This window comes from Bos taurus, chromosome 13 (assembly GCF_002263795.3).
Source record: "Bos taurus isolate L1 Dominette 01449 registration number 42190680 breed Hereford chromosome 13, ARS-UCD2.0, whole genome shotgun sequence".
In the NCBI taxonomy this organism is placed as follows: domain Eukaryota; kingdom Metazoa; phylum Chordata; class Mammalia; order Artiodactyla; family Bovidae; genus Bos; species Bos taurus.
The window spans coordinates 40,598,657-40,622,560 of record NC_037340.1 but is presented as its reverse complement, the minus strand read 5'-3'; the positions used below and the strand labels follow the sequence as shown (position 1 = coordinate 40,622,560).

The 23,904-nt window shown below is 44.3% G+C and overlaps 1 protein-coding gene and 1 pseudogene across 4 annotated transcripts in view; one reads left to right on the top strand and one right to left on the bottom strand.

The window, feature by feature from the left end:
- The window catches only part of XRN2 (5'-3' exoribonuclease 2), a 62,795-nt gene extending 55,731 nt beyond the window's left edge, over nucleotides 1-7,064 (bottom strand). For 2 of the 4 annotated variants that reach the window (XM_010811234.4, XM_025000584.2), the window contains exon 1: nucleotides 6,904-7,054. In XM_010811234.4, the coding sequence (XP_010809536.1) occupies nucleotides 6,904-6,978 (75 nt within the window). In that variant the 5' untranslated portion in view covers nucleotides 6,979-7,054. Of the gene's footprint in view, nucleotides 1-4,192; nucleotides 4,288-6,903 lie in introns of all 4 variants that reach the window. The other 2 variants (XM_010811235.4, NM_001192472.1) reach the window with 2 other exon arrangements.
- Nucleotides 7,065-7,141: 77 nt separating this feature from the next.
- LOC132346902 (S-phase kinase-associated protein 2-like) lies at nucleotides 7,142-23,199 on the top strand (annotated as a pseudogene).
- The last annotated feature ends 705 nt before the right edge of the window (nucleotides 23,200-23,904 follow it).

The window sequence follows — 23,904 nt, the reverse complement described above, 5'->3', positions numbered from 1 at the left end:
GGATCCAACCCAGGTCTCCTGCATTACAGGCAGATTCTTTACCAGCTGAGCCCCAAGGGAAGCCCAAGAATACTGGAGTGGGTAGCCTATACTTTCTCCAACGGATCTTTCCGACCCAGGAATTGAACTGGGGTCTCCTGCATTGCAGGTGGATTCTTGATAGATAATATATTGTAGAACTTGGTTTTAGATTTCCCTTAAAGCAGCTCAGAACTTACAAAAAAAAAAAAAGCAGCTCAGAAAAGACTTACAAAACACAGGTGATATTTTGGGGAGAAAGGGTCACAAGGCTACTGAAAAATTTAAATTACAGTATTCTTGTTAAAATTTCAGGCCATAAATTTTGATGTAGTTGCCAAATAGAAAAGCTTCATATTTTTAGTGATTAGTATTTTTTCACGTAGTATGTCAGCTCTCCATTTTTATATGGTGTCAGTCAACAAGGACTACTAATTACCACCACCGTTTACAGAATACTTAAAATGGGACAGGCACTGTTCTCAGGGCTTTTACTCGTGGATTATTTCCCTCTCTTTTCACAACAACCCTGTGAGGTATAGAGCATCTCACTTACTAATGAGAACACAAATGCTCAGAGGGGTTAAGTGGCTTTCCAATGTCATACTTCTGTCAAGTTCAGAGACCAGGATTGAACTCAGTCATCTGAATTCAGAGCTGGTACCTTAAGCCGTATGTCAGGCTGATTAATTGCAATTTCACTAGATTCAGCATGAACTCAACACCTGTAACGGGCATCAAGGACCACAGCCAGAACTACAGGGGACACATAGCGTGCTGACGTGTGAACCTGATCTTCACTTGCCCAGAGGGCACACTGGTGAGGAGAGCTGCCACATGACAGCATGAGGACTTCTGCTCACCTGCTCTCCAGCTGAACTAGTGAGAATCTTTTGAAAAAGACAAAAGCCTTTGGAAACAGTCTGGAGGCAAAGAGCAATCTAGTCAAGAAAACCTTTGAAAATTCAGAACTCACTTCATTTGTGACAGAACGTGGAGAAATTCACACCCAAGGGCATTCTCAAGAACTGTGTAAGTTGTGGCGAAAAGGGACCAAGAAAAGAATCAGGGACCTAAGGAAGATACAGCTTAGACCACAGACTGGCTAGTCTGTGGGACAGAAGTGGCGTTTAAGATAGTTGGGAGGAGCCGCCCTCCAACTGGGGTTAGAACAGATACCAGACATTAATCTCAGAGGCGAAGCCTTGCAGGTGTCACTGCATTAGTCTATAACAGACTTCTGTGGAACGCTCAACAGACTATATACATTCTCGACTTCGTGTGCAACATTCTCTGGGATAGACCAATCGCCGGGCCATGAAACAAGCCTCAATAAATTTACAAGCATGAAAGTAATACAAAGCATGTTCTTCAACCACAACAAAGTAAATAAAATTCGAGCTCAATAACTGGAGAAAAGTTGGCAAATCTGTAAACATGGGAAATTTAACAACACACTCACAAACAATCAAGAAGAAATCAGAAGGGAAATCAGAAAATGATTTAAGATGAATGAAAAACAGGATACGACATATGAAAACTAACATTGTAAAGCCCAAAAGCAGTGTTCAGAGGAAAATTTATAGCTGTAAATGTTTGTATTAAGAAAGATCCCAAGTCAATTACCTAACCTTCCAACTTGACACTGGAAGAGCAAAATAAATCCAAAGCAAGCAGAAGGAAGAAAACAAATATGAGAGAAAATGACACAGAGAATAAAAAGGACAATTTTCTAAAAAAATCTATGAAACTAGACTTCCCTGGTGGCACAGTGGATACCCCACCTGCCAGTGCAGGGGACCCGAGTTCGAGCCCTTATCCCAGAAGATCCCACGTGCCACAGAGCAACTAAGCCTGTGCGCCACAACTACTGAGCCTCTGCTCCAGAACCTGTGAGCCGCAAGTCTGAGCCCTTGTGCTGCAACTACTGAAGCCCATGTGCCAAGAGCCCAAGCTCTGCACCAGCAGAAGCCACTACACGAGGCCCACACACCACAACTCGACAACGCCCTCACGCAGCATCAAGACCCAGTGCAGCCACAAGCAAATAAATAATCTATGAAACCAAAAGGCGGTTGTTTTACAAGATCAACAAAATTGACAAGTCTGACCAAGAAAGAAAAAAACAAGGTGGGAAACCTAGATTTCACTGCAGGCAAACAGCATAATTCTATACGACGCAATGCTACTGAGAACTAGACACAAAATTATCTCCACTTTTACTTGGATATATAAACTACCAAAATTAACTTATCAATCAATGCAAGGCACTATTCGAAGCTGTTAACTTGGATTTACTGACTCAATCCACACAACCAACTTCTGTGGCGCACATACAACTGGTCATCTTTATTCACGAATTCCAATTTGCGAACTCATCTGCTCACTAAAATTTTATTATACCCCAAATTAATATTGTTGCAGTCTCGAGGTCATTCACAAACACAAGCAGAATGGAAAAATTTGAGTCCACCGACACACACACTCCCAACTGATGTTAAACAAGGCAGCACTCTGCCCTATGTCAGCTCTCATACAGAAATGACCAGAGCATAGACTGTAGGAATGGGGTTGTGAAATACAAGAAACTCCAGTTTGCTTATAAATATGGCATATAAAGGTTTCCAAAAATCCTGAAAAAAAAAATAATAAATTGATACATGCTGAACAAGGATGAATCCTAAAAACATTATGTGAAATGAAAACGTGAAATACACCAGACACGAAATAATATATGATTCCACTTACATTAGTACTTAGAATAGGCAAATTCATAAGACAGAAAGTAGGTGGCAGGGGAAGCAGAGAATTGTTTAGGTGAGTACAGAATTTCTATTTGGAATGATAAAAAAATTCTAGAAATGAGTAGCAGTAATTTGGCAAATTGACTCCCACGTATATAAAAAAATAGTACACCATGACCAGGTGGGGTTTATTTACCTGAAATACCAGACTCATGTTAACATTTAAAAATCAATGTGATTCACCATTTAAAAAAACAAAAAAAAAAACTAAAAAAGAGAAAGCATAGCATAAAGTGTAATTTTATAACAGTATAATTTTAAAAACTCTTAAGAAAATAAGAAAAATCTCAGTGACCTTGGCTTTGACAAAGATTTCTTAAACATAACACAAAAAGCAGTAATATAGAGAAAAAAGAAAGCAGGCTTTACTAAAATTAAAAACTTTTGCTCTTTTTTGCATGAAAAAGGAAATCACAGATTAAAAGAAAATATTTACCAAAAAAATCAATATGTAAAAAACTCTAATTCAGTAAGACAAACCATCCAACTTAATAATGGGCAAAAGGGACTTCCCTGGTAGGACTCTGCTTTCACTGCTGTGTGTCTGGGTTCAATACCTGGTTGGGGAACTAAGATTCCTCAAGTCTCATAAAAGGAAAAAAAAAAAAAAAAAAAAAGTCCTTACTCTTAAAAAAGGGGGGAAGGGGAGATCTGAACAGATACCCAACTCAAGAAGATATATGGAAGGCAAATAAGCACCTAAAGAGATGCTCAGCATCATCTGTCATCAGGGAAATGCAAATTGAACTCACACTGCAGTACCACTGCACTAGAATGGCTAGAACCAGAAAGACTAACCACACTCAGTGCTGACAAGGAAGAGCAACAACCAGACCTCTCATACACTGCTGTTGGCAGTAAAACAGTACAGCCTCTTTATTAAACAGTCTGGCTAGTTTTTTCTTTTTAAATAATCAAACACCAGCATACAATGCAAGCACTTCTCTAAAGAAATGAAAGCATTATGTCCACACAGAGATCTGTATGCCAATGTTCACAGTTTTTCTTAATAGCCACAAACTGGAAATAATCCAAATGTTCACCAATCAGGTGAATGAAAACCAATCCAATGAATGAAAATCAAAATGTAATATATGCACAACACAGAATACAATTCTAAAATAAGAAACTATTGATACAAGTAGCAACATGGAAGACTTTCAAAATAATTACTCTGAATGAAAGTAACCAAGTTAACTGAGTCAGGTTTTTTAAAAAAGTACCTATTGTATAATTCCATTTATATAAAATTTTAGAAAATGAAAACATCGATAGAAATAAATTAGTGGTTGACCAAAGATGGGCAGCAGGAAGGGGCTGGGGGAACAAAAAAGGAGCAGAAGGAATGTCTCAGAGGTGATGTTCATTACCTTGATTGTGGTGTTGAGTCCATGGATAGACACATGTCAAAATGTATAAAATTGTACACTTTAAAAAAGTGCAGTTTGTTCTAGGTCAATTACACCTCGGGGGAGGAGAGAGAAAAGAAAAATAAATCAACTAGAAGGACCAGTATTCAGAGTTCAGAGAACAAAGTAAAAGGAAAACGGGAAAAAAATAAAAAAGCATTCCCCATAACTACAGAACACAAGCCTCCAGACTCACAGTCAGCCAAGCACTGATGAAAAGAAATTAGAATCTTAAAAAAAAAAAAAAAATCTGTAATACACAGTCACACAAGCTTATATTATCAAGGATAAAGCTCTTTTTAAAATTCAGAAAGAAAAACCGATCAACTACAAAAGAGTGAAAGCAAAGGAACACAGAAATTAAGAGCATGGGCTTCCTGGCTGACACAGGCTCTGACATGCAAAACCACATGACCATGAGTACATTACTTAAGCCGCCTGTGCTTCAGTTTTCTCACCTGTAATAAGAAGCAAGAGGAAGAGGAGAAGCAATAGTTACGTGGTTGTTATGGGGATTTAATAAATTCATCTGTGAAATGCCTGCTGCTCCTAAGTCGCACCAGTCGTGTCTGACTGTGCAACCCCACAGACGGCAGCCCAACAGGCTCCTCTGTCCCTGGGATTCTCCAGGCAAGAATACTGGAGTGCGTTGCCATTTCCTTCTCCAATGCATGAAAGTGAAAGGTGAAAGTGAAGTCGCTCGGTTTTGTCCGACTCTTAGCGACCCCATGGACTGCAGCCTAACAGGCTCCTCCTAACAGGATTCTCCTGGCAAGAGTACTGGAGTGGGGTGCCATTGCCTTCTCTGGTGAAATGCCTAGTACCTACTATATACTGCATTTAAGTGTTAGCTAAATAAATAAACTGCATTAACATTCAACTTTTCATCAACAATTTTGGATGACAAAAATCAAAAGAACAATGCTTTCCAAGTTCTGAGGGAAAGCAATTTTCAAACTCAACCTCTGCCTAGCTAATGATTACTCATGTTTACGAGGAAGAATGGACTTAGAAAACTCACATACTACAACAGCACTTCTTAAGAACTCAAGTAAGAACAAAAACCAAGAAAAATGATTAAAAAACAGTACCTCCAACTGCAGAAATTTTTAAAAATATCAAGAAGCAGCTTTTCAGCTAGGCTACATAACCAGGTGCCACAGCAGCAGAAATACAGACTTCAAGCAGTCTCCAATTAGAAAGAGGACTTGATAGAATATCTGATATAAGAGTCTGGATGGGGAACCATGTACAGTGGAAAACATGCAACAGGCAAAAAGACAAACGTAGCAGAAAAGAGAATCCTAGTACACAACCTAGATCTACATAGTGACAATAATCACCAACACTACTTGATTCTTCAGCTTTTAAAACAAACTTGTATAGCCAAAGCCCTGACAATTTAATCCTGGATGCCAACAAGGCAAAAAGCACAGCTGACAAGCTTGGTATGAGGAGTAAGGACAGCAGGGGTTTAGAAAAGTTAATACCTAACCTCAGCATGTGAAGGGTCAAGGGGTACTCTGTATAGGAGAGGAAAAAGAAAAAAAAAATATATTACTTAACGCTATAGTTTATCAGTAGAAGAATAAAGGCACTGATTGGGGGGGTGGGGTGGGGTGGGGGGCGGGGGCCTGTACAAGTGACTGCTCCTAACACAGCTACAATTCCACAGATACATCCAGAAGCAATACATCAAACATAACCATGACACTCAGAGACAGAACCAAAAATAAGTTTAAAGCAGTTATCCCTGCAGAGCAGAAAGGAGGTAAGATATAAAGTTAAGAAAAGTTTTAAACGCAAAGGACATGAGCATTGTTTCCACAGTTTCTCTTTGAGAAAAACACAGGCGGTACTGGAAATTTCATCAGAACCATCAGTTTCGGTTTCTCCTCGGACAGGAACTAAGCAAGGTCAAGATCTCACACAGAATGATGAATGAAGTCTGAAGACCCATCTACCTGTCCAAAACAAACAAAAACTAAACAAACCTTTGCCACCCCCCCCCAAAAAAAAACCCTCACTAGCCTAAGCAGAAAGTTCCCAGTGTCGGCTGGGCACTTCGTTCAAAAGCAGGGCATCGTGTGTCCCTGAACCTCCCCGATCTGGAAACTGAAAGCACGGGTACCAAATCGAAACCGGACGGAGAAACCTGGAAACGACCAATAAGAAACGCCAAGAAACCAACAGCAAGAGGCATAGCACCGATCGAGCGCGCCCAGGAACCCTGAAAATGTCAAAGACAGGCTTAGCCCAACAGTCAGACAACGAGGGAGGGGCCCCTTCGCGGACTTGAGTGCTGTCCGAGACCTTCCCGAGGCGCTGCTCTCCCCGCGCGACCCCTAACACGACACCGACGGACTGCCTCTCCCCGAGCCGAAAGCCTCTCAGGTCGGCCGCCCCGGGAGGAGACAAAGCCGTGGGCGGGGTCTGCCGCCCGGGAACCCGCGGGCAGCGCAGGGGCGGCTCTCGCGCCGCCCGAGCCGCTCCCGGGCCGGGAGTGCGAGCGCCCGCGCCCCCGACGCGCGTCGACCCGCGGCGACCGGGGAGGCAGCGGGCGCGGGCCCCGCGGGCGGGCGGCGGGCCCCCCGGGGACCGCGGCCTGCACGCGCGCCGGGGCAGGGGCGTGCTCTAGGCGTCGGCGTGGCGGCCGCTTGGCGCCCCCTCACCTTCTCTTCCACGCAGTTGACAATGATGGACGGGTACTTGCGGCTGAGCCAGCGGAAGAAGGCCGGGACTCCCATGGCGGCGGCGCAGCAGCGGGCGGCGGCCCGGCCAGCGAACGCGCGGTAACCACAGAGACGAGCCGCGGCGGGCACCGGCGCTTCCGCCCACGTGCGCCCGGCGACCGGAACTTAGGTCACGGCGCCGCCGCGGAAGAGACCAGGAAGGAGGTGCCGGCCGGGTGGGGCGGGGCCGGAAAGGGGCGGGGCTAGTGAGCGGGTGGCCCGGAGCAGTGACCCGCGTGGCTCGTCGTCCTCGGCCGCACGGGACTCGGAGCTTCCCCGGCAACCGGCGACCCTCGGGCGGGAACCCTGCGTACCAGGCTGCTCCAGGGGAACCTTGGCGGACTGGTTTCCTCCTTCTCACCCACCTCGATTCATGTAGAATCTAAGCATCCACACGCACTCGTTACTTCTGCTTCCTGCTTTCTCCCGATTTTATGCCACAGCATGAATCTGGGTTAGCAACCGTTTTTTTTTTTTTTTTTTTTTTTTAAGTATTTTGCACTGATGACGGCTGGTTTGCGTAAACAACTCACTTATCACTGGTTATAAAATGCAATGTAGCATGTAATTCAACCTTCCAGCTACATTTATGAGTGTAAAATAATTGCTGGTGTCACTCTCCAGCACTTATTTGCAAGTTTACACTGTGCTAAAGCATTGGCAAAGGCATTATCAATGGCACCCCACTCCAGTACTCTTGCCTGGAAAATCCCATGGATGGAGGAGCCTGGTAGGCTGCAGTCCATGGGGTCGCTGAGGGTGGGACACAACTGAGCGACTTCCCTTTCACTTTTCACTTTCATGCATTGGAGAAGGAAATGGTAACCCACTCCGGTGTTCTTGCCTGGAGAATCCCAGGGACGGGGGAGCCTGGTGGGCTGCCGTCTATGGGGTCGCACAGAGTCGGACACGACTGAAGCGACTTAGCGGCAGCAGCAGCAAGGCATTATCAAATTTGATCGTCACTGGGCCTTCTGAGGGTGCTTTCATCATCTTCCTGTAACAGACGAGAGGCCGCGATAGAGGGGGCTTAAGTCTCTTGCTTATTCACACTGCTTCTGTTTCAGTCCAAGTAAAGATCATTTAATACTCTGTCCTTGCACTAAGAGGATACTTATATCCTTTGTTTTCTGATGGCTTTAAATACATTTTTTTTTTCAACATATAAGAAGGGAGGCATGGAAGAGGAGGAATGTATGTCCATTTGCTCAAGTCTGGAAGTCTGTCTCCCTGGAATGCCCTCCTGCCTTGACAAATCACACTCAATCCTAAAGGCTCACCTCAAGAGGTCTCTGGGGAAGTGTTTCTCCCTGCCACCTGGCAGTATTCATTGCCCCCTTCTCTGTGGTCTGATGCCACTTTGTTTAAACCACTGGTGTAGAAATTAAAGAAATGGTTAGCCCATATTTTACCTAAGAACAGTCAAAACCTGGAACCTAAGAACATAATTACCGGGAATTGTGTCTGTGGTGAAGTCCCTCGTTTCTCCTACAAAGAGCCCTTCCTCAAGTATTTGACTTCCCTGGGCAGTGCTATGTTCTCATAGGCACACATGTCCAGTAGGCATTTGGTATGGGGATGGTTAGCTGGGAAAGCTGAGTCCCTGAGAGTCCTTGCCCAGTGTTTTTCAACTTCAAGCCATAAGGAAGGTGAGGCAGTACCTCCCAGATGGTTGAGGCTGAAAGATCACAATGGGATTTCTTGCCGGTCTGCAATGAGAGAACCAGATTTAGTCCCTGGTTGCAGTGGGTTTCGAGTACAGCTAAATCCCTCTTCCTGCAGTTTGGTTGGTAAACCTGTTCTTTATTTCCACGTGCCAATAAATGATCCTTTTGCCCTAAGCTGTTTGGAGCTAAGTTCCTCTCCTTTGCATAGGAAAGAGTCTTTGTGCCAGCTCAAATCCTACGTGTTTCCACTTCCCCTCTTCTCCATAAATTTTTCCCAGCACAGAGCCCAAGGCTCCTGCCAGTTCTCATCTTCCATAGCTCTCCTTGACTTCTAACGTGTGGTATTGCATCTTACATTTTCCTTATCTCATCTGTAAATATTCTCTTTCTTCTAATATATCAGGACAAGCTACGCTTTGCTGGGATAATAAATAATGGCTGAAATCTCATCAGCTGACCAAAAGTGTGGTTGAGCTCCCTCCAGGGCTGTTTGTCCTCCACATGGTGACTCAGGGATCCAGCTGTTTTCATCCTGAGGTTCTGTTAGCTCAACATGTGACCACCACAGCCACTACCAAAGGAAGGCAGGGCAAGAGGGCTGCCCTGAATGTTCTGAAGGGCTAGGCTTGATGGTGGCTTACATAATTTCTACTTACATTCATTTGACCAAATTCCAATCACTTGGCTCCCAGCTGAAGACAAGATTGGGAAATATTGTGGGGAAATATTTCCCAATCTCATCTTTTGGAGTACTCAATAAATAGAAAAAGGAAACAGGATGGGGGAACACAGCATTGTCTCTGCCACACTCCTTAGTTAAGCCGCAAATCAAATTATTAAATATCTATTTAAAGTCCACAGCCTTTGCTGCCTATGTGGGCACCATTAGCAAAATAAATCATTGTCTTGCTACCATCACCTGTCTTATCCATCACTAGCAAGGACAAAGTACAGCCACGGCATATGAAATAAGTGAAGTAATTAAGTCACATTTTGACCAATAATAAACAAGCCTCATACCACAAGTCTTATTAAATATCCCAAATGAACTGCACAGACAATTGCTACAGACATTTTAAAAAGATACAGATCTAGTCATCTAAAGGGGTAGTCAGAGATGATAGGGAGGAAATAGATTGACAAGGAGTCTTGAAATCTCAGTGAGATTGGGTTGGAAATGAGATGTGTGTGGAAGAAGACATTGTAAGTTCCCTGGAGGCAGGGATGTGTCTTTATTGATTTTGTGATGAGCATCCAGTAGATTGTTAATATTTTCATGGTATTGAATTTTGAGAGCGGTAGTTCTCAAAATGTGGTTAAGGGATCCCTAAGATCCCAGAGATTCATTCAGTGGGTCCATGATGTTAAAACTTTTTATGATAATATTAAGATGTGATTTGGGGGAGTTCCCTGGTGGTCGAATGGGTAGAACTCCAAGCTTCCAATGCAGAGGACATGGGTTCAACACCTGGCTGAGGAACTAAGATCCCACATGCTGCACAGCCAAAAAAATGTGTGATTTTCTGTCTTCACTTTCATTCTCCAAGTGTATAAAGTATATAATGGAAATTTCTAGAGGCTATGTGATGGGATCTCTCAACGAATTGCCAATCAGAAACAGCTGTGGCAACCCAGTTGTCTTCTGTTAAGTCAGACACTGAAGAATTTCAAAAAATATAAAACAGTGCCAATCTCCTCACTAATCTGGGTTTGGGAAAAATAGTTGTTTTCATAAGCATGTTACTTCTGTTAGCATGTTAAGGGCTTCTTGTTATTTTTAAATGAATTAATAATTATTTATTTTAGCATTTTAAATATTTCTAAAATTTTCTCAGGTTTGATTTCAAACATGGTAAATATTGACAGGTATAATTACCTGAACAAAACCTCTTTGGGGTGCTGGATAATTTGTAAGAGTATAAAGGAGTCCCAAGGCCAAACACTTTGAGAACCTCTATCTTAAGACATAAGAAATGGAAATAGAATCAACAAATTTCTGCTCTTAGAACCCAATCCAAAGCTACTTTTTCAGATTTCTAGGATTTTGATATATTGAGATCTTACGCAATAGGCAATCATCATCACCAAGTGTAATTCACGGGTACAAATGAACATGACGTTGGTGAAAGCATGTGTGCTCCTATGCAGTCCTGTCCTGGCTGAACTTCAGAATGCAGCTCAGAAATGTAGATAACTGAAAGATGCATTTGTAAGGCCTCCATCTGTACACATTGATGAATGTATTCAGAAAGATTATTTCCTTCTCAACTTTCTCCATCTGTGCTCACACCTTAAGTTAACCAAAGACATTAAACAATGAGCATCGTACCCCAAAGTGTTGAGAAAGGGAAACTGTAATGAAATGATGTTAGGGTTAAATTGCATTAAGTGGCCTACATTTCTGTGGCCATTTTAGAGCCTTTTTTCATGCCTCATCTCTCAATTTCTCCAACCACAAAAATCTCTCTTTTTTTTTCAAGGCCTTGTATCCCTCAGATGCTTTTAGAATTGATGCTGTATGTTTGTAAGTGTGACACGTTGTGACTGACATTTTCGCAAAGTTTGGCTGGCTATACATAGTTTGGTTTCAAAGAACAGGATTTGACCAAAACCACAAATCTAAATCATACTTATTATTACATGGGTTTCAGTGACAAATCCCATGCTCTAAAACATAACCCCAAACAGTCAAAGTCCGCTAGAATGTGATTTGCTTATAAAGCAGGTACTAGACGTTCTCGGTCAGCACCGTGAAAGGCTCCTGCTACATTTCACCCCATAATATGACATTTCAGAAGATCCTGGCAGATTTCTGTTTAAGGCCACAGGTTATATTGTCTCCTAAAGCAAAAGACAGGACACTGACAGAAGGCACATGTTTCAAGGAGTCAAATGGTAATAATTCCCTTTGGGTGTGTAAGTGGAGAGACTGGAGGGAAACAGCCTCGTTTCAAGGATAATAAAGCGTGAAGCACTCAGAAGTATTGAAGGTACAACCTCAACCCTACAAGCTGATAAGCAGGCCTAGACTTTTATTTATAGTGACATGAGTGACATTTATCTGCCTTTCATTGGAACATCTAATCCACTTGTCAAGGTGTGTCTTAAGCGGACACCTGATTTCTGGCCAGAGTTGGCAGGCTTCGAATACAAATGTGACTGCCCTGGCTGAAATTCAGGATTGAAAAAAAAAAAATGATGGAGATATGAAATCATCAGGGAAATACATCAACTTGATTTCAGTTTGCTGCAGAGACAACATCGCCTGAATAGGGTATTGGCTTTGTGGTAGAAATTATCGTCAGTCAATTAAAGTAGAAACAGAGATGAATTACCGAAGGGTTCACAAACCTCAGTATCTCTTGTTGTTTAGTCACTGAGTTATGTCCAACTCTTTTGCAACCCCGTGGACTGTAGCCTGCCAGGCTTCTCTGTCCATGGGATTTTCCAGGCAAGAATACTGGAGTGAGTTGCCATTTCCTTCTCCAGGGGATCTTCCCAACCCAGGGATCAAACCCACATCTCTTACATTGGCAGGCAGGTTCTTTACCTGGGAAGCCCCAGTATCTCCCTACTTAGCCCTTAAGTTCAATCGTAACAGAATTGTAGCTGTCTCTTCCTTATGCCAAATTATTAACAGAGTCCAGTTTTAGGAAGTGAAAACCAACATGAATCAAGAACGTACACAAATACTGCCTGACTTCTCTGGAGGCACTGAGGGGGATCCAGACAGTGGTTCCCTCTTCAGGGCCTGGCAGTAGAAGATGATGTAAAGTGTAACCACATTTCAAATTAAGTAGCAATAAGCAACTGAAAGAGCAGTACAAGAAGAAGAAAAAAAAAAAGCCATAGTTACCTCCAAACAAATTAAACAAACAGGACTTACTGTAAGAGTTCAGAAGAGAGAAAGAGGAAAAGGCTGGTGTGGGCAGGAGCTCAAGTAAGACTTCATGGGAAGCAGGACTGGAAGGAATCTTGAAGGATGAGCCAGTAGGTAAGATCTTCACTAGAACGACATGCATTAATTAACTGCAGGGATCCCATCCCCTCAACACATAAACACACACACACACACACACACACACACACACACACACAGGCATTCTTGGCTCCTTTCTGTCCACGTGGTTCCTTGGCCATGCCACCTGGCACCCCCCGACCTCCCCACGCTGCTGTCCATGGTGCTACAGAGCAGGGCCTCTATGTCACAGGCTACACCTCACCTTCAGGCTAAAGGACAACCACGTTAGGAAAGTCTGTGCTGTTTCCTTTGCCCTAAGTAGTGCTGTGCCCAAATATAGTTCTGTTTTCTTTTTTTTAAACCAACTTCATTTCGCTTTAATTTACATACATTGAAATGCATCCGTTTCAAGTGTACACTTCAATGAATTTTGACCAGTGTATATACTTGTGAAACCACCACTACAACTGGGACATAGAATAATTCCATTGCCCCACACACACACAAAGTTCCCTGTGCTCCTGTGCATGGGGTGGCAACTCCTCCCCTCACCCCTGGCCTCAGGCAACAATTAATCTGCATTTTGTCCCAGTAGAATAGTTTTTCTAGTGTGTGCTTGTGTGCTCATTCGTGTCTGACTCTTTGCGGCCCCATGGATTGTAACCTGCCAGTCTCCCCTGTCCATGGAATTCTCCAGGCAAGAATACTGGAGTGGGTTACCATTTCCTCCTCCAGGGGATCCTTTTGACCCAGGGATCAAACCTGTGTCTTCTACATTGGCAGGCAGGTTCTTTACCACTAGCACCACCTGGCAAGTTTTTTGTTTGTTTTCTAGATTTTCCTATAAATGAAACCTACCATTTGTAGTCTTTTGTCTGATGTCTTTTCCTCAGCGTAATGGTTTTGAAACATCCATATTCTGTGAATCAATCCTTTGTTAATTGCTATGTCTATGTCCCACAATTTCTTGGATCTTCACCTCTTGGTGGATATTTGAGTTGTTTTCAGCTTTTTGGAATAGAGCTTCTGTGGACACCCATGTACAAATTTTTTGTGTTTGCAAATACACTTTTCATTTCTTTAGAGAAAATACTAGGAATAAGAATTGCTGGTAACATATATGGCTTCCCTGGTGGCTCAGACAGTAAAGAATCCACCTGCCATGTGGGAGACCTGAGTTCAATCCTTGGATTGGGAAGATTCCCTAGAGGAGGGCATGGCAACCCGCTCAAGTATTCTTGCCTACAGAATCCGCATGGACAGAGGAGCCTGGTGGCCTACAGTCCACCGGGTCGCAAAGAGTCGGACGCAACCGAGCAACATTTATGTTATATATGTTTGATGATTATAGGCATGGCCTCTATGAGCATTCTTGTCATTGTCTAAAACCTTAGGAGGCTCTCTGATTTCTATGAGTGGAATTCATACTCCTTAGACTAGCATCTTTGGCCCTCTGCCATCTGCTTTTCATTATTTTGCTTTTCCACCTCGCTAGTATACTTATACTTCACTCACTCACACACAATTGAACTTGCTTGTCCACAACTGAGCCAAATATAAGTGGCAGTGCTTCCAGGACTACACATGGATTTCCTCCTCTTTCTGCCTCGTTGTCTGCGACCACATACCTACCAAAGGTTTAAGTCCTAACTTAGATGTGTGACTTATGTACATTCTTAAGACAAATTTCACAGATATCATGAATCTTGCAATTTTGTTTGTCTCTAAACATTCCAAGCATGTTTGTAAGATTTCAGAAATCCTCTTTTTGAAGGGTGGGGAGTACAGAAGGCATTCTCTTCACAGATTCAGTCTTCAGGCATTTAGTGAGCATCTACTATGAGCAAGGCATAGTAGTAGATACATTTGTAGAGTCTCCGTAGGATGGGTGTGGGTCACTGCAGCAGTCTAAAAAGGGCAAGTAGCAGACAGCTCCAAGGGAGCATGAAGTGACCACATGGGCTGATACAATTTTATCTGAAGCACAAACAAGAAAACTGGAATGTACAGTTCATAATGATTACAAAGAGGAAGAAAAAGAAAGGGTTTATCTCACCCTGTCTCACTCAACTGTTTTCTCTTGTCATCTTAAAAAATACACAGTGCAAGAGTTGCAAGTTAAGTTTGGTTTGAGGCAAAATGAGGACTGTAGCCTGGGAGACAGCGTTTCAGATAGCTCTGAGAAACTGCTCCAAAGAGGCAAGGGGGAAGGTCAGTACATATGTGATTTTGGCGAAGGTAGAGTACATGCAATTAAGCACGTTATTTTTTACAGAAGGTTCTGATGGTCATGAGGAGCAGCTGTCACCATGAAGAATTTCATGCTTTTCTAGATAAAGAAGATGTAAAAACTGGGCTCATAAAATTGGCCCCTGAAAATATCTAACTATCTGGAGATGTGTTCTATCAGTTCCCCAACCCCCACCCCAAGCACAGAGGGTCTCATTACTGCTCTCCACCCTGAACTCCTTTCAGGGGGTGTCGAAGATCAGCAGCACATGCTTTAATCCTGTAGAGGTAGATGGTAAGTGCCAATTCATAGTTGACACTCTTGCCAATTTGTCATTAACACCCTTCAAGATGGGCTTCCCTGGTGGCTCAGCTGGTAAAGAATCTGCCTGCGATGTGGGAGACCTGGGTTCGATCCCTGGATTGGGAAGATGCCCTGGAGAAGGAATGGCTACCCACTCCAGAGAATTCTCCAGTATTCTAGCCTGGAGAATTCCATGGACTGTATAGTCCATGGGGTCACGAGGAGTCAGCCACAACTCAGTGACTTTCACTTTCACTCTTCAAGGTAAACCTAATTATGAAGATGAAAATAAGGATGGCCGGGAGAAGAATTGTGCATTTAAAAATATTACCAGTGGCCCACTTTGCTAAATTTGCTAAAACCATGCCAATTTGAAGGAGAAAGTCCATTGGTGTAGAAAGCATGCAAGCACCATTTCTCATTTCTTGTATTTTTTAAAAAACTAATTCCCACTGTTCTGCAAATCCTCGTTTTCTTTTCTGAAATGAATCTTCTACCTGGACTAGTGCACGTCTTTGTCTTAGAATATGTTACTCAAATAGAATCACTCAAGAAACTTGAATAAGAACTAAGACAGAATTGGACACTTGTGTAATGCAGAAATGAGTCATGACTCAAATTCTAGTTGCACAATGTGGGAACTAGTCCAGCACCATGAGAGAGTGCCTCAAATTAATTAGTGCTTTCAGAAAGTTAACAAAGGTAAGAACCTGAAAGCTTTTCTGTGTGTGAATGGCAGTCACGTGTTTCTATCACGGGATCACTTACTTAAGGAGAACTGGCTTAGAAACCTCTGTCTTTTACAGTGAGCATTTTAGCTGATGTCTGGGAAAAACAGGCTTTTATGATACCAAAGACTGGAAATATTTTTCATGCAGCTGATCCCATGACCCAAGGTGAATCAAATAAAGCTCCAAAGAATATGTTTCCCTCTGTCTAGTACCCAGAGATCCCACAGCATGTGAGCCTGACTTTTACTGTCCAGTCCATAGTCTCCTCCTGAAATCTCATTCGTTTTTGCCCAGCCAATCAGCACTGTCAGGCTCCAGATGCTACGGCCCTAAAAGATGCTTCATTGGAGAGAGGAATAAGACATGTGGAGCTTTAAGTTTACATAGTGACCCAAGTCACTGGCCTGACTCTAGACCTACCGCTGTGTGGCCTTGAATAAGCCTCTCGCCTCCTTGGGACCTCACTGTCCTCACTTGTAAAGCCACTTGCTACACCCAGTCACCTCTGAGGATACTTCTGGCTCTAACCATCCAGTATTAGACACCCCTTCCTTGTCCAAATGCCTGTGGCATTTGTGATCTTCACTGAATACGCTGACATACACAGCTTGTTGCCACTTGTTTTCAGCTGAATGGGGCTTCCCTCCCCAATGACTGCGGTCATTCAGTGCTTTTGGTGACATTTGATAGATCTTGACTGCACAGCTTTGTGTCAGCCTCTTTTGCAGGTGCTGGGTGTTTATCAAAAATGACCTGTTCTCCTAGATTCTACAGTCTTGCTTGGGGTAGGGAGCAACTAAGTGAAGAAACAACATGTAATTGGGTTGTGATAAGTGCTATGGAGTAAAATAAAACAGGGCCTAGGGATAGAGCATGAGAGTGGGGTGTGGGCTCTATTTTAGTGTCAAGAAAAGCTATTTTCCATACTTTAAAATTGGAGTGTGCACATGTGTGCTAAGTTGCTTCAGTCATGTCTGACTTTGTGCAACCCTGTGGATGGTAGACTGACAGGCTCCTCTGTCCATGGGATTCTCCAGGCAAGAATACTGGAGTGGGTTGCCTCGCTCTCCTCCAGGAGATCTTCCCAACCCAGGGATGAAGCCTGTGATTCTTAACGTCTCCTGCACTGGCAGGGGAGTTGTTTATCACTAGCACCACCCGGGAAGCCCTAACATTGGGTTATAATTAACATATATGCTTCTGACACCGGTTTCAGTGTGTAATTGCAATTCTCCATCAAGCAATTCTCTGACACCAGCTGGGTGTCCTACAATTCACCTAGATTCTGACACTGTCTACCCCAAGACAGCATCAGACCATGTTCATGCAAGTTCGTGTGTTCGATGCACAGTGAGGCCAAACAGAAAGGTCAGAGTTTGGAGCAGAGCAAGTTTTACTGCCGGGCCATGTAAGGAGACAAGGTAGTTCTCGCCCTGAAAAACCTCTAGTTTCCAAAAGAGTTTCGGGAAAGCATTTTTAGGACCAGGGAAGGGAGTGGTGTCACAGGTCTGAGGTCAGCTTGTGCAGTTATCTGACTGGCTGATGCTGAGGCAGAAGGATGGGATCACAGGGATTCAGAGTGTCTCAGTCCTCAGGCTCCAGGAGGCTTGGGGCTCTGTGCTCTCGGTCTTCAAGTAGTCAACATCTTCCATTTGTTGGAGACTGGGAGGCTTTTACATCTTTAAAACAACTCAGGAAATTTGCATCCAATATTGTTATCTAGATAGTTTGTGTGTGTGTTAGTCACTCAGTCGTGTCCCACTCTTTGCGACCCCATAGACTGCAGCCCACTGGGCTCCTCTGTCCATGGGATTTTCCAGGAAAGCATACTGGAGTGGGTTGCCATTTCCTTCTCCAGGGGATCTTCCTGACCCAAGGATCAAACCCGGGTCTCCTGTACTGCAGGCGTATTCTTTACCAACTGAGCTACGAGAGGAGCTAAAGCAGAGGATGGGGGTGGGGGGAGACATGTCCCTCCCCCAACCCAGGAAGGCCCCAAGGGGTACTTCTTGGTTACAATTTCTGCCCCTCCACCTTTCTTTGGTATTCCTGTCAACTACAAATTGGCACTTGCCATCTACTTATCTATTTGGTGGCTATGGTTTTTCCAGTGGTCATGTATGGATGTGAGAGTTGGACTGTGAAGAAAGCTGAGTGCCGAAGAATTGATACTTTTGAACTGTGGTATTGGAGAGGACTCTTGAGAGTCCCTTGGACTGCAAGGAGATCCAACCAGACCATTCTAAAGAAGATCAGCCCTGGGTGTTCTTTGGAAGGAATGATGCTAAAGCTGAAACTCCAGTACTTTGGCCACCTCATGTGAAGAGTTGAGTCTTTGGAAAAGACTCTGATGCTGGGAGGGATTGGGGGCAGGAGGAAAAGGGGACGACAGAGGATGAGATGGCTGGATGGTATCACCGACTCAATGGACGTGGGTTTGAGTGAACTCTAGGAGTTGGTGATGGACAGGGAGGCCTGGCGTGCTTCGATTCATGGGGTTGCAAAGAGTTGGACATGACTGAGCGACTGAACTGAACTGAACTGAACTGACAGGCTAAAGTGGGAATCTGGGAGGCAGGCACCTCTGCAATTAATGAGCACATTTAAAACTCCCCAACCTGCAGACGCCACAGACAGGAAACATTTCCAGGAGACACCCAACCAGAGGACCAATGCCACCACCAGTTTCACGTGGGGATGGGGGTTCTAGACTTCTGACTGTTTTCAGGCATGGGGGTCTCCACCCTGGAGAAGGAGGAGATGGACAGTGAGACTATCCCCCAGCAACTGCTTTCAAACCTGGGCCACCCACAGAGTCCCCCATGAAAATGGCTGAAAAGCAAAGGAAATGACAAGGACTTTGAGATTATCCGCAGACCTAAGCTAAACAAGAGAACTTTCCAGCTATTTCTTGGGACTCCCTTCCAGACGAGCTACTCTTAGGAATCTTTTCCTGTCTGTGCCTCCCTGAACTCCTGAAAGTCTCCAGTGTTTGTTAAAAGACAGCATTATCTAGAGTTTGATGAGTCTCTCTGGCAGACTGTGGACCTCACGGGCAGAAACCTCTACCCAGATGTGGTTGGTCGGCTTCTGTCCTGATGGGTAGTTGCCTTCTGCTGCCCGTGATCATTTATGGACCAATTGTTAGTTGAATATTTCAGCCCTTTTTGTCTACAGCACCTGGACCTATCGAACTTAGTGATTGACGTGTTTACCCTCCACGGCCTTCTGTCTCACTGCTCCAAGTTGCAGAATCTCAGCCTGGAAGGCCTCCGGCTTTCTGATCCCATTGTTGATAATCTTGCTAAGAAAACAAATTTACTGCAACTCAACCTTTCTGGGCATTCTGGATTCTCTGAATCTGCCCTGAAGATTTTGCTGAGCAGCTGTTCCAGATTGGATGAGCTGAGCTGAAACTCTCTTGGTGCTTTGACTTCACTGAAAAGCACCTATAGGTGGCTATTGCACACGGTGTCGGAAGAAGGTAATGGCACTCCACTCCAGTACTCTTGCCTGGAAAATCCCATGGACAGAGGAGCCTGGTAGGCTGCAGTCCATGGGGTCGCATAGAGTTGGACATGACTGAGCAACTTCACTTTCACTTTTCACTTTCATGCATTGGAGAAGGAAATGGCAACCCACTCCAGTGTTCTTGCCTGGAGAATCCCAGGGATGGGGGAACCTGGTGGGCTTCCACCTATGGGGTCGCACAGAGTTGGACACGACTGAAGCGACTTAGTAGCAGCAGCAGCAGCAGCATACGTGTCGGAGACCATCATCCAGTTGAATCTCAGCAGGTACCAAAGGAATCTGCAGAGATCAGATGTCTCTGCCTCAGTTGGGAAGATGTCCCAATCTTGTCCACCTATACTTAAGTGATAGTGTTATGCTGAAAAGTGACTGCTTTCTAGATATTTACCAACTCAGCTACCTCCAACATAGCACTCAGTCAGTGCTATGACATAATACCTGAAACTTTACTTGAACTTAGAGAAATTCCCACACTAAAAACACTACAGGTCTTTGGAATCATGCTGGATGGTAACCCTCAACTGTTAAAGGAAGCCCTCCCTCATCTACAGATTAATTGCCCCCATTTCACCACCATCGCCAGGCTGACCATTGGCAACAAGAACCAAGGGATATGGGGCATCAAATGCTGACTGTCCCTGGAGAAGCCCAGTTGTCTATGATGAATCTGTTGTAAGATGGTGTCTCCTCTTTTCTTTGAACAGGAAAAGTAGGCAGGAACCCCAACTGTGGAGAGCTCAGCTATTTTTATTCTTGATTTTCTGTTGCCTTCCTTCTACAAGTATATTAGAGAACCATTGGAGAGACAAAACTGTGAAGTGTTGCTTTTTAGAAATGATTATGAAAGCTTTTATCACTGCTGCTGCTGCTGCTGCTAAGTCGCTTCAGTCGTGTCCGACTCTGTGCGACCCCATAGACGGCAGCCCACCAGGCTCCCCCGTTCCTGGGATTCTCACTGCTATACCCTTAGAAGCCTAAGTTCTATGCTTTTTGAAATTTTAGGGAGAGTGAACCTTTAATTTCAAGATACCTTAAATAGCAAAATTTGAACCACATTTTCCAAGTGCCCTTCTCAGAAAATCTATTTAGAATCAGGCTTAAAAATTACCACCAGCAAATCATTTTCATAGCCTATATGGCAACTGAACTTTCTTCTATTTAATTTTTCAGCACTGCTTTATTGTAAGACATAGGTTGCAAAAAATAATAAGCTATTTGTATTGTAAGCTGAACAGAATGAGAATCAGAGTAGATTTGCAGCAATATCTTCTGAGGATAGCAAGAAAAATAGACATCTCAACTGTGCCTTTAGATTTGAAATCAGGTTGATGGAAACAAATAGCCCCAGGTCATTCACCTTAAAACCTAAATAAAGGAAGAAATGATAAGCCAACCAGAGGTGTAGAACTGGTATAGAATTTAAAGGCTCAAGAGACAGTTTTCTATGACAAGTTAACCTGGGGGATCCTCTAATGCCCATTAATGAAGTCCCGTTTATGTACAGTTGGGAAGGTCCCCTGGAGGAGGAAATGGCAACCCACTCCAATATTTTTGCCTAGAGAATCCCATGGACAGAGAAGCCTGGTGGGTTATAGTCCATGGGGTTGCAAAGAGTCAGACATGACTGAGGGACTAATACTTATCTACTTATCTACCTCTACAAAGATTAAATCATGTCCTGCTGCAGCTGCTGACCTTCAACACCCCATGAAAGGAATTCAGGGTGGAGAACAGAAATGAGGCCCTCAGTCCTGGGGGCGGGTGAGGACTGGCAGGACATGTCTTCAGGCAGATATTTCCAGGAGCTGATTTTAGAAGCCCAATTCTTGTATCTCCCCATATCTAGAAAAAGCACTGAAATCGTCCATGGTGAAGATGGTTCCCTACGACTAGCAAAGGCTTCACGAGACTAGGAGAAATCTTCTGGAAAAACATATACTTGATGGTATGTGCTTCCCCCTTCACCAAAGGTCACATTTTTACTGACCTTCCCCCCAACCTCTTGAGAGCATTTTCTCAGCGCATTTTGCCTCAAGTAAAACTTAGTTTGTTATTCTCACATTGTGCATTTTTTAACAGCCTTTTAAAATTATTATTAGACATTGATTTACTTATTTGGTTGCCCCAGGATCTTTAGTTACAGCATGCAAACTCTTAGTGCAGTATGTGGGATCCCGTTCCCTGATTAGTGATTGAACCTGGGCCCTCTGCAGTGGGAGCACAGAGTCTTAGCCACTGGACCATCAGGGAAGTCCCTGTGCATTTTTAAAAAGTTTTTAAAAGTTGACACTCCTCAATCTTGAGAAGAGCAAGTTTTGGACAAGAAAAGGAATGAAGGGTCTCTGTGGAGGTACAGTCCCTGTTGGGTTACAGTCCCACAGGTTGAGGGCTCAGTCCTCCAAGACTGTCCTCCTCTGAGACCTCAGAGACCACCTGAAGGCCTGGCCATAACCTGTGCTTCTAACCCAGGGGCTGTAGATCAGAAGTGCCCATGACCTCCTCCTCAGGAGGTCATTAATTTGCTAGGGTGGCTCACAGAACTCAGAGACACATTTTACTTACTAGCTTATCAGTTCAGTTCAGTTCAGTCGCTCAATCATGTCTGACTCTTTGCGACCCCAAGGACTGCAGCACGCCAGGCCTCCCTGTCCATCACCAACTCCAACCAACTTTTCTCAAACTCATGTCCACTGAGTCAGTGATGCCATCCAGCCATCTCATCCTCTCTCATTCCCTTCTTCTCCTGCCTTCAATCTTTCCCAGCATCAGGGTCGTTTCCAAGGAGTCAGTTCTTCACATCAGGTGGCCAAAGTATTGGAGTTTCAATTTCAGCATCAGTCCTTCCAATGAATATTCAGGACTGATTTCCTTTAGGATGGACAGGTTGGATCTCCTTGCAGTCCAAGGGACTCTCAAGAGTCTTCTCCAACACTACAGTTCAAAAGCATCAATTCTTTGGTGCTCAGCTTTCTTTACTATCTTATCAGTTTGTTATAAAAGGACCTCACCTATGAACAGGCAGATGGAAGAGATTCATGGGGCTAGTGGGTGAGAAGGGCATGGAGCTTTCCTGTTCTGGGGTCCACCATTCCCTCCAATTCAATATGTTCATCAACTTGGACCCTCTCCGAACTTACACTTTGGGCTTTTCTGCAGGCTTCATCTGGTGGGCATGATGGATCACTGACTCCATTTCCAGGCCCTCTCTCCTCCCCTGAAACCAGAGGGTGGAACTGAAATTCCCAACCATCCAATCAAGGCTGGTTCTCCAGCCTCATTAACCTCACAAAAGAAATCTCTACTCGCTCTCAGAACTTGGAAAATTCCCTGAGTTTCAGGAGCTCTGTGCCAGGAACTGGGAAACCAAGACCATATATATATATATATATATATATATATATATTTCTTATGATAAGTCATAATATCACAACCAACCATATGGTGAACAGTTCTTAAATAGTCAGTGAACTTTGACAATTGTGCAGATGCATGGTAAAGTTAAAACAGGTCTGAACCTGCTGTAGCATGTTCTCATCATTTCCCTCCTTTGAATTTGACTGGCCTGACTGACTTGATCCCAATGCAGAATGTGGCAGAAGGGATAGTAAGTATGTGACTCCTGAAGTCAGGTTGCTGCTGCTGCTGCTGCTGCTAAGATGCTTCAGTGGTCTCCGACTCTGTGCAACCCCATAGACGGCAGCCCACCAGGCTCCCCAGTCCCTGGGATTCTCCAGGCAAGAACACTGGAGTAGGTTGCCATTTCCTTCTCCAATGCATGAAAGTGAAAAGTGAAAGTGAAGTCGCTTAGTTGGGCCCGACTCTTAGCGACCCCATGGACTGCAGCCTACCAGGCTCCTCCATCCATGGGAATTTGCAGGCAAGAGTACTGGAATGGGGTGCCATTGCCTTTCCGAAGCCAGGTTAGACAAGGCAATACAGCTTCCAGTCTGAAGGGAAAGCGTCTCTTGCTCTCTCTCAATTCATCCACCAGGTTATGAGGATGCCAAGAAATCACATGGAGAGGCCAGGTGTTGCCATTCTGGCCAACAGCTCCCGCTGAGGTCCCGGCCTGGGGATGTTGGTTTTCTCCTTGTCAAGTTGCGTGTGCTAGGCGAGGAGGTGCAGAATCCAAGCAGGACTTAGGGAAGCCCAGGCAGAGACAGCCTCATCAGGAAAGCATTGGAGGCCAGGTCAGAGCGCTGGTGGACAGGGATAAGAGGCAAGGGGCCTCTCCCCAGCCTGTGGTCTGCTTCTTACGGGCCAGGGATCATCCCTCACCCCGCCTCTCCCCCTCCATGAGAATATAGCTAGGTCAGAGTCCCTGCCTATAATCACCAGAATGGAGAAAGATGGCCATGACCCCAAAAGGCAGCTATAATAATATGTGACATCTATTTAAAATCTCAGCAGCTTTCTGCTGCCCTGAAGAAGGAGCTTGTTGGGTTTGGCAAATGGATGCAGCATTAGGCTGGAGGGGTCAAGTAAGGCCACAGACCAGTTTTGCAGTTGACAGCCAGT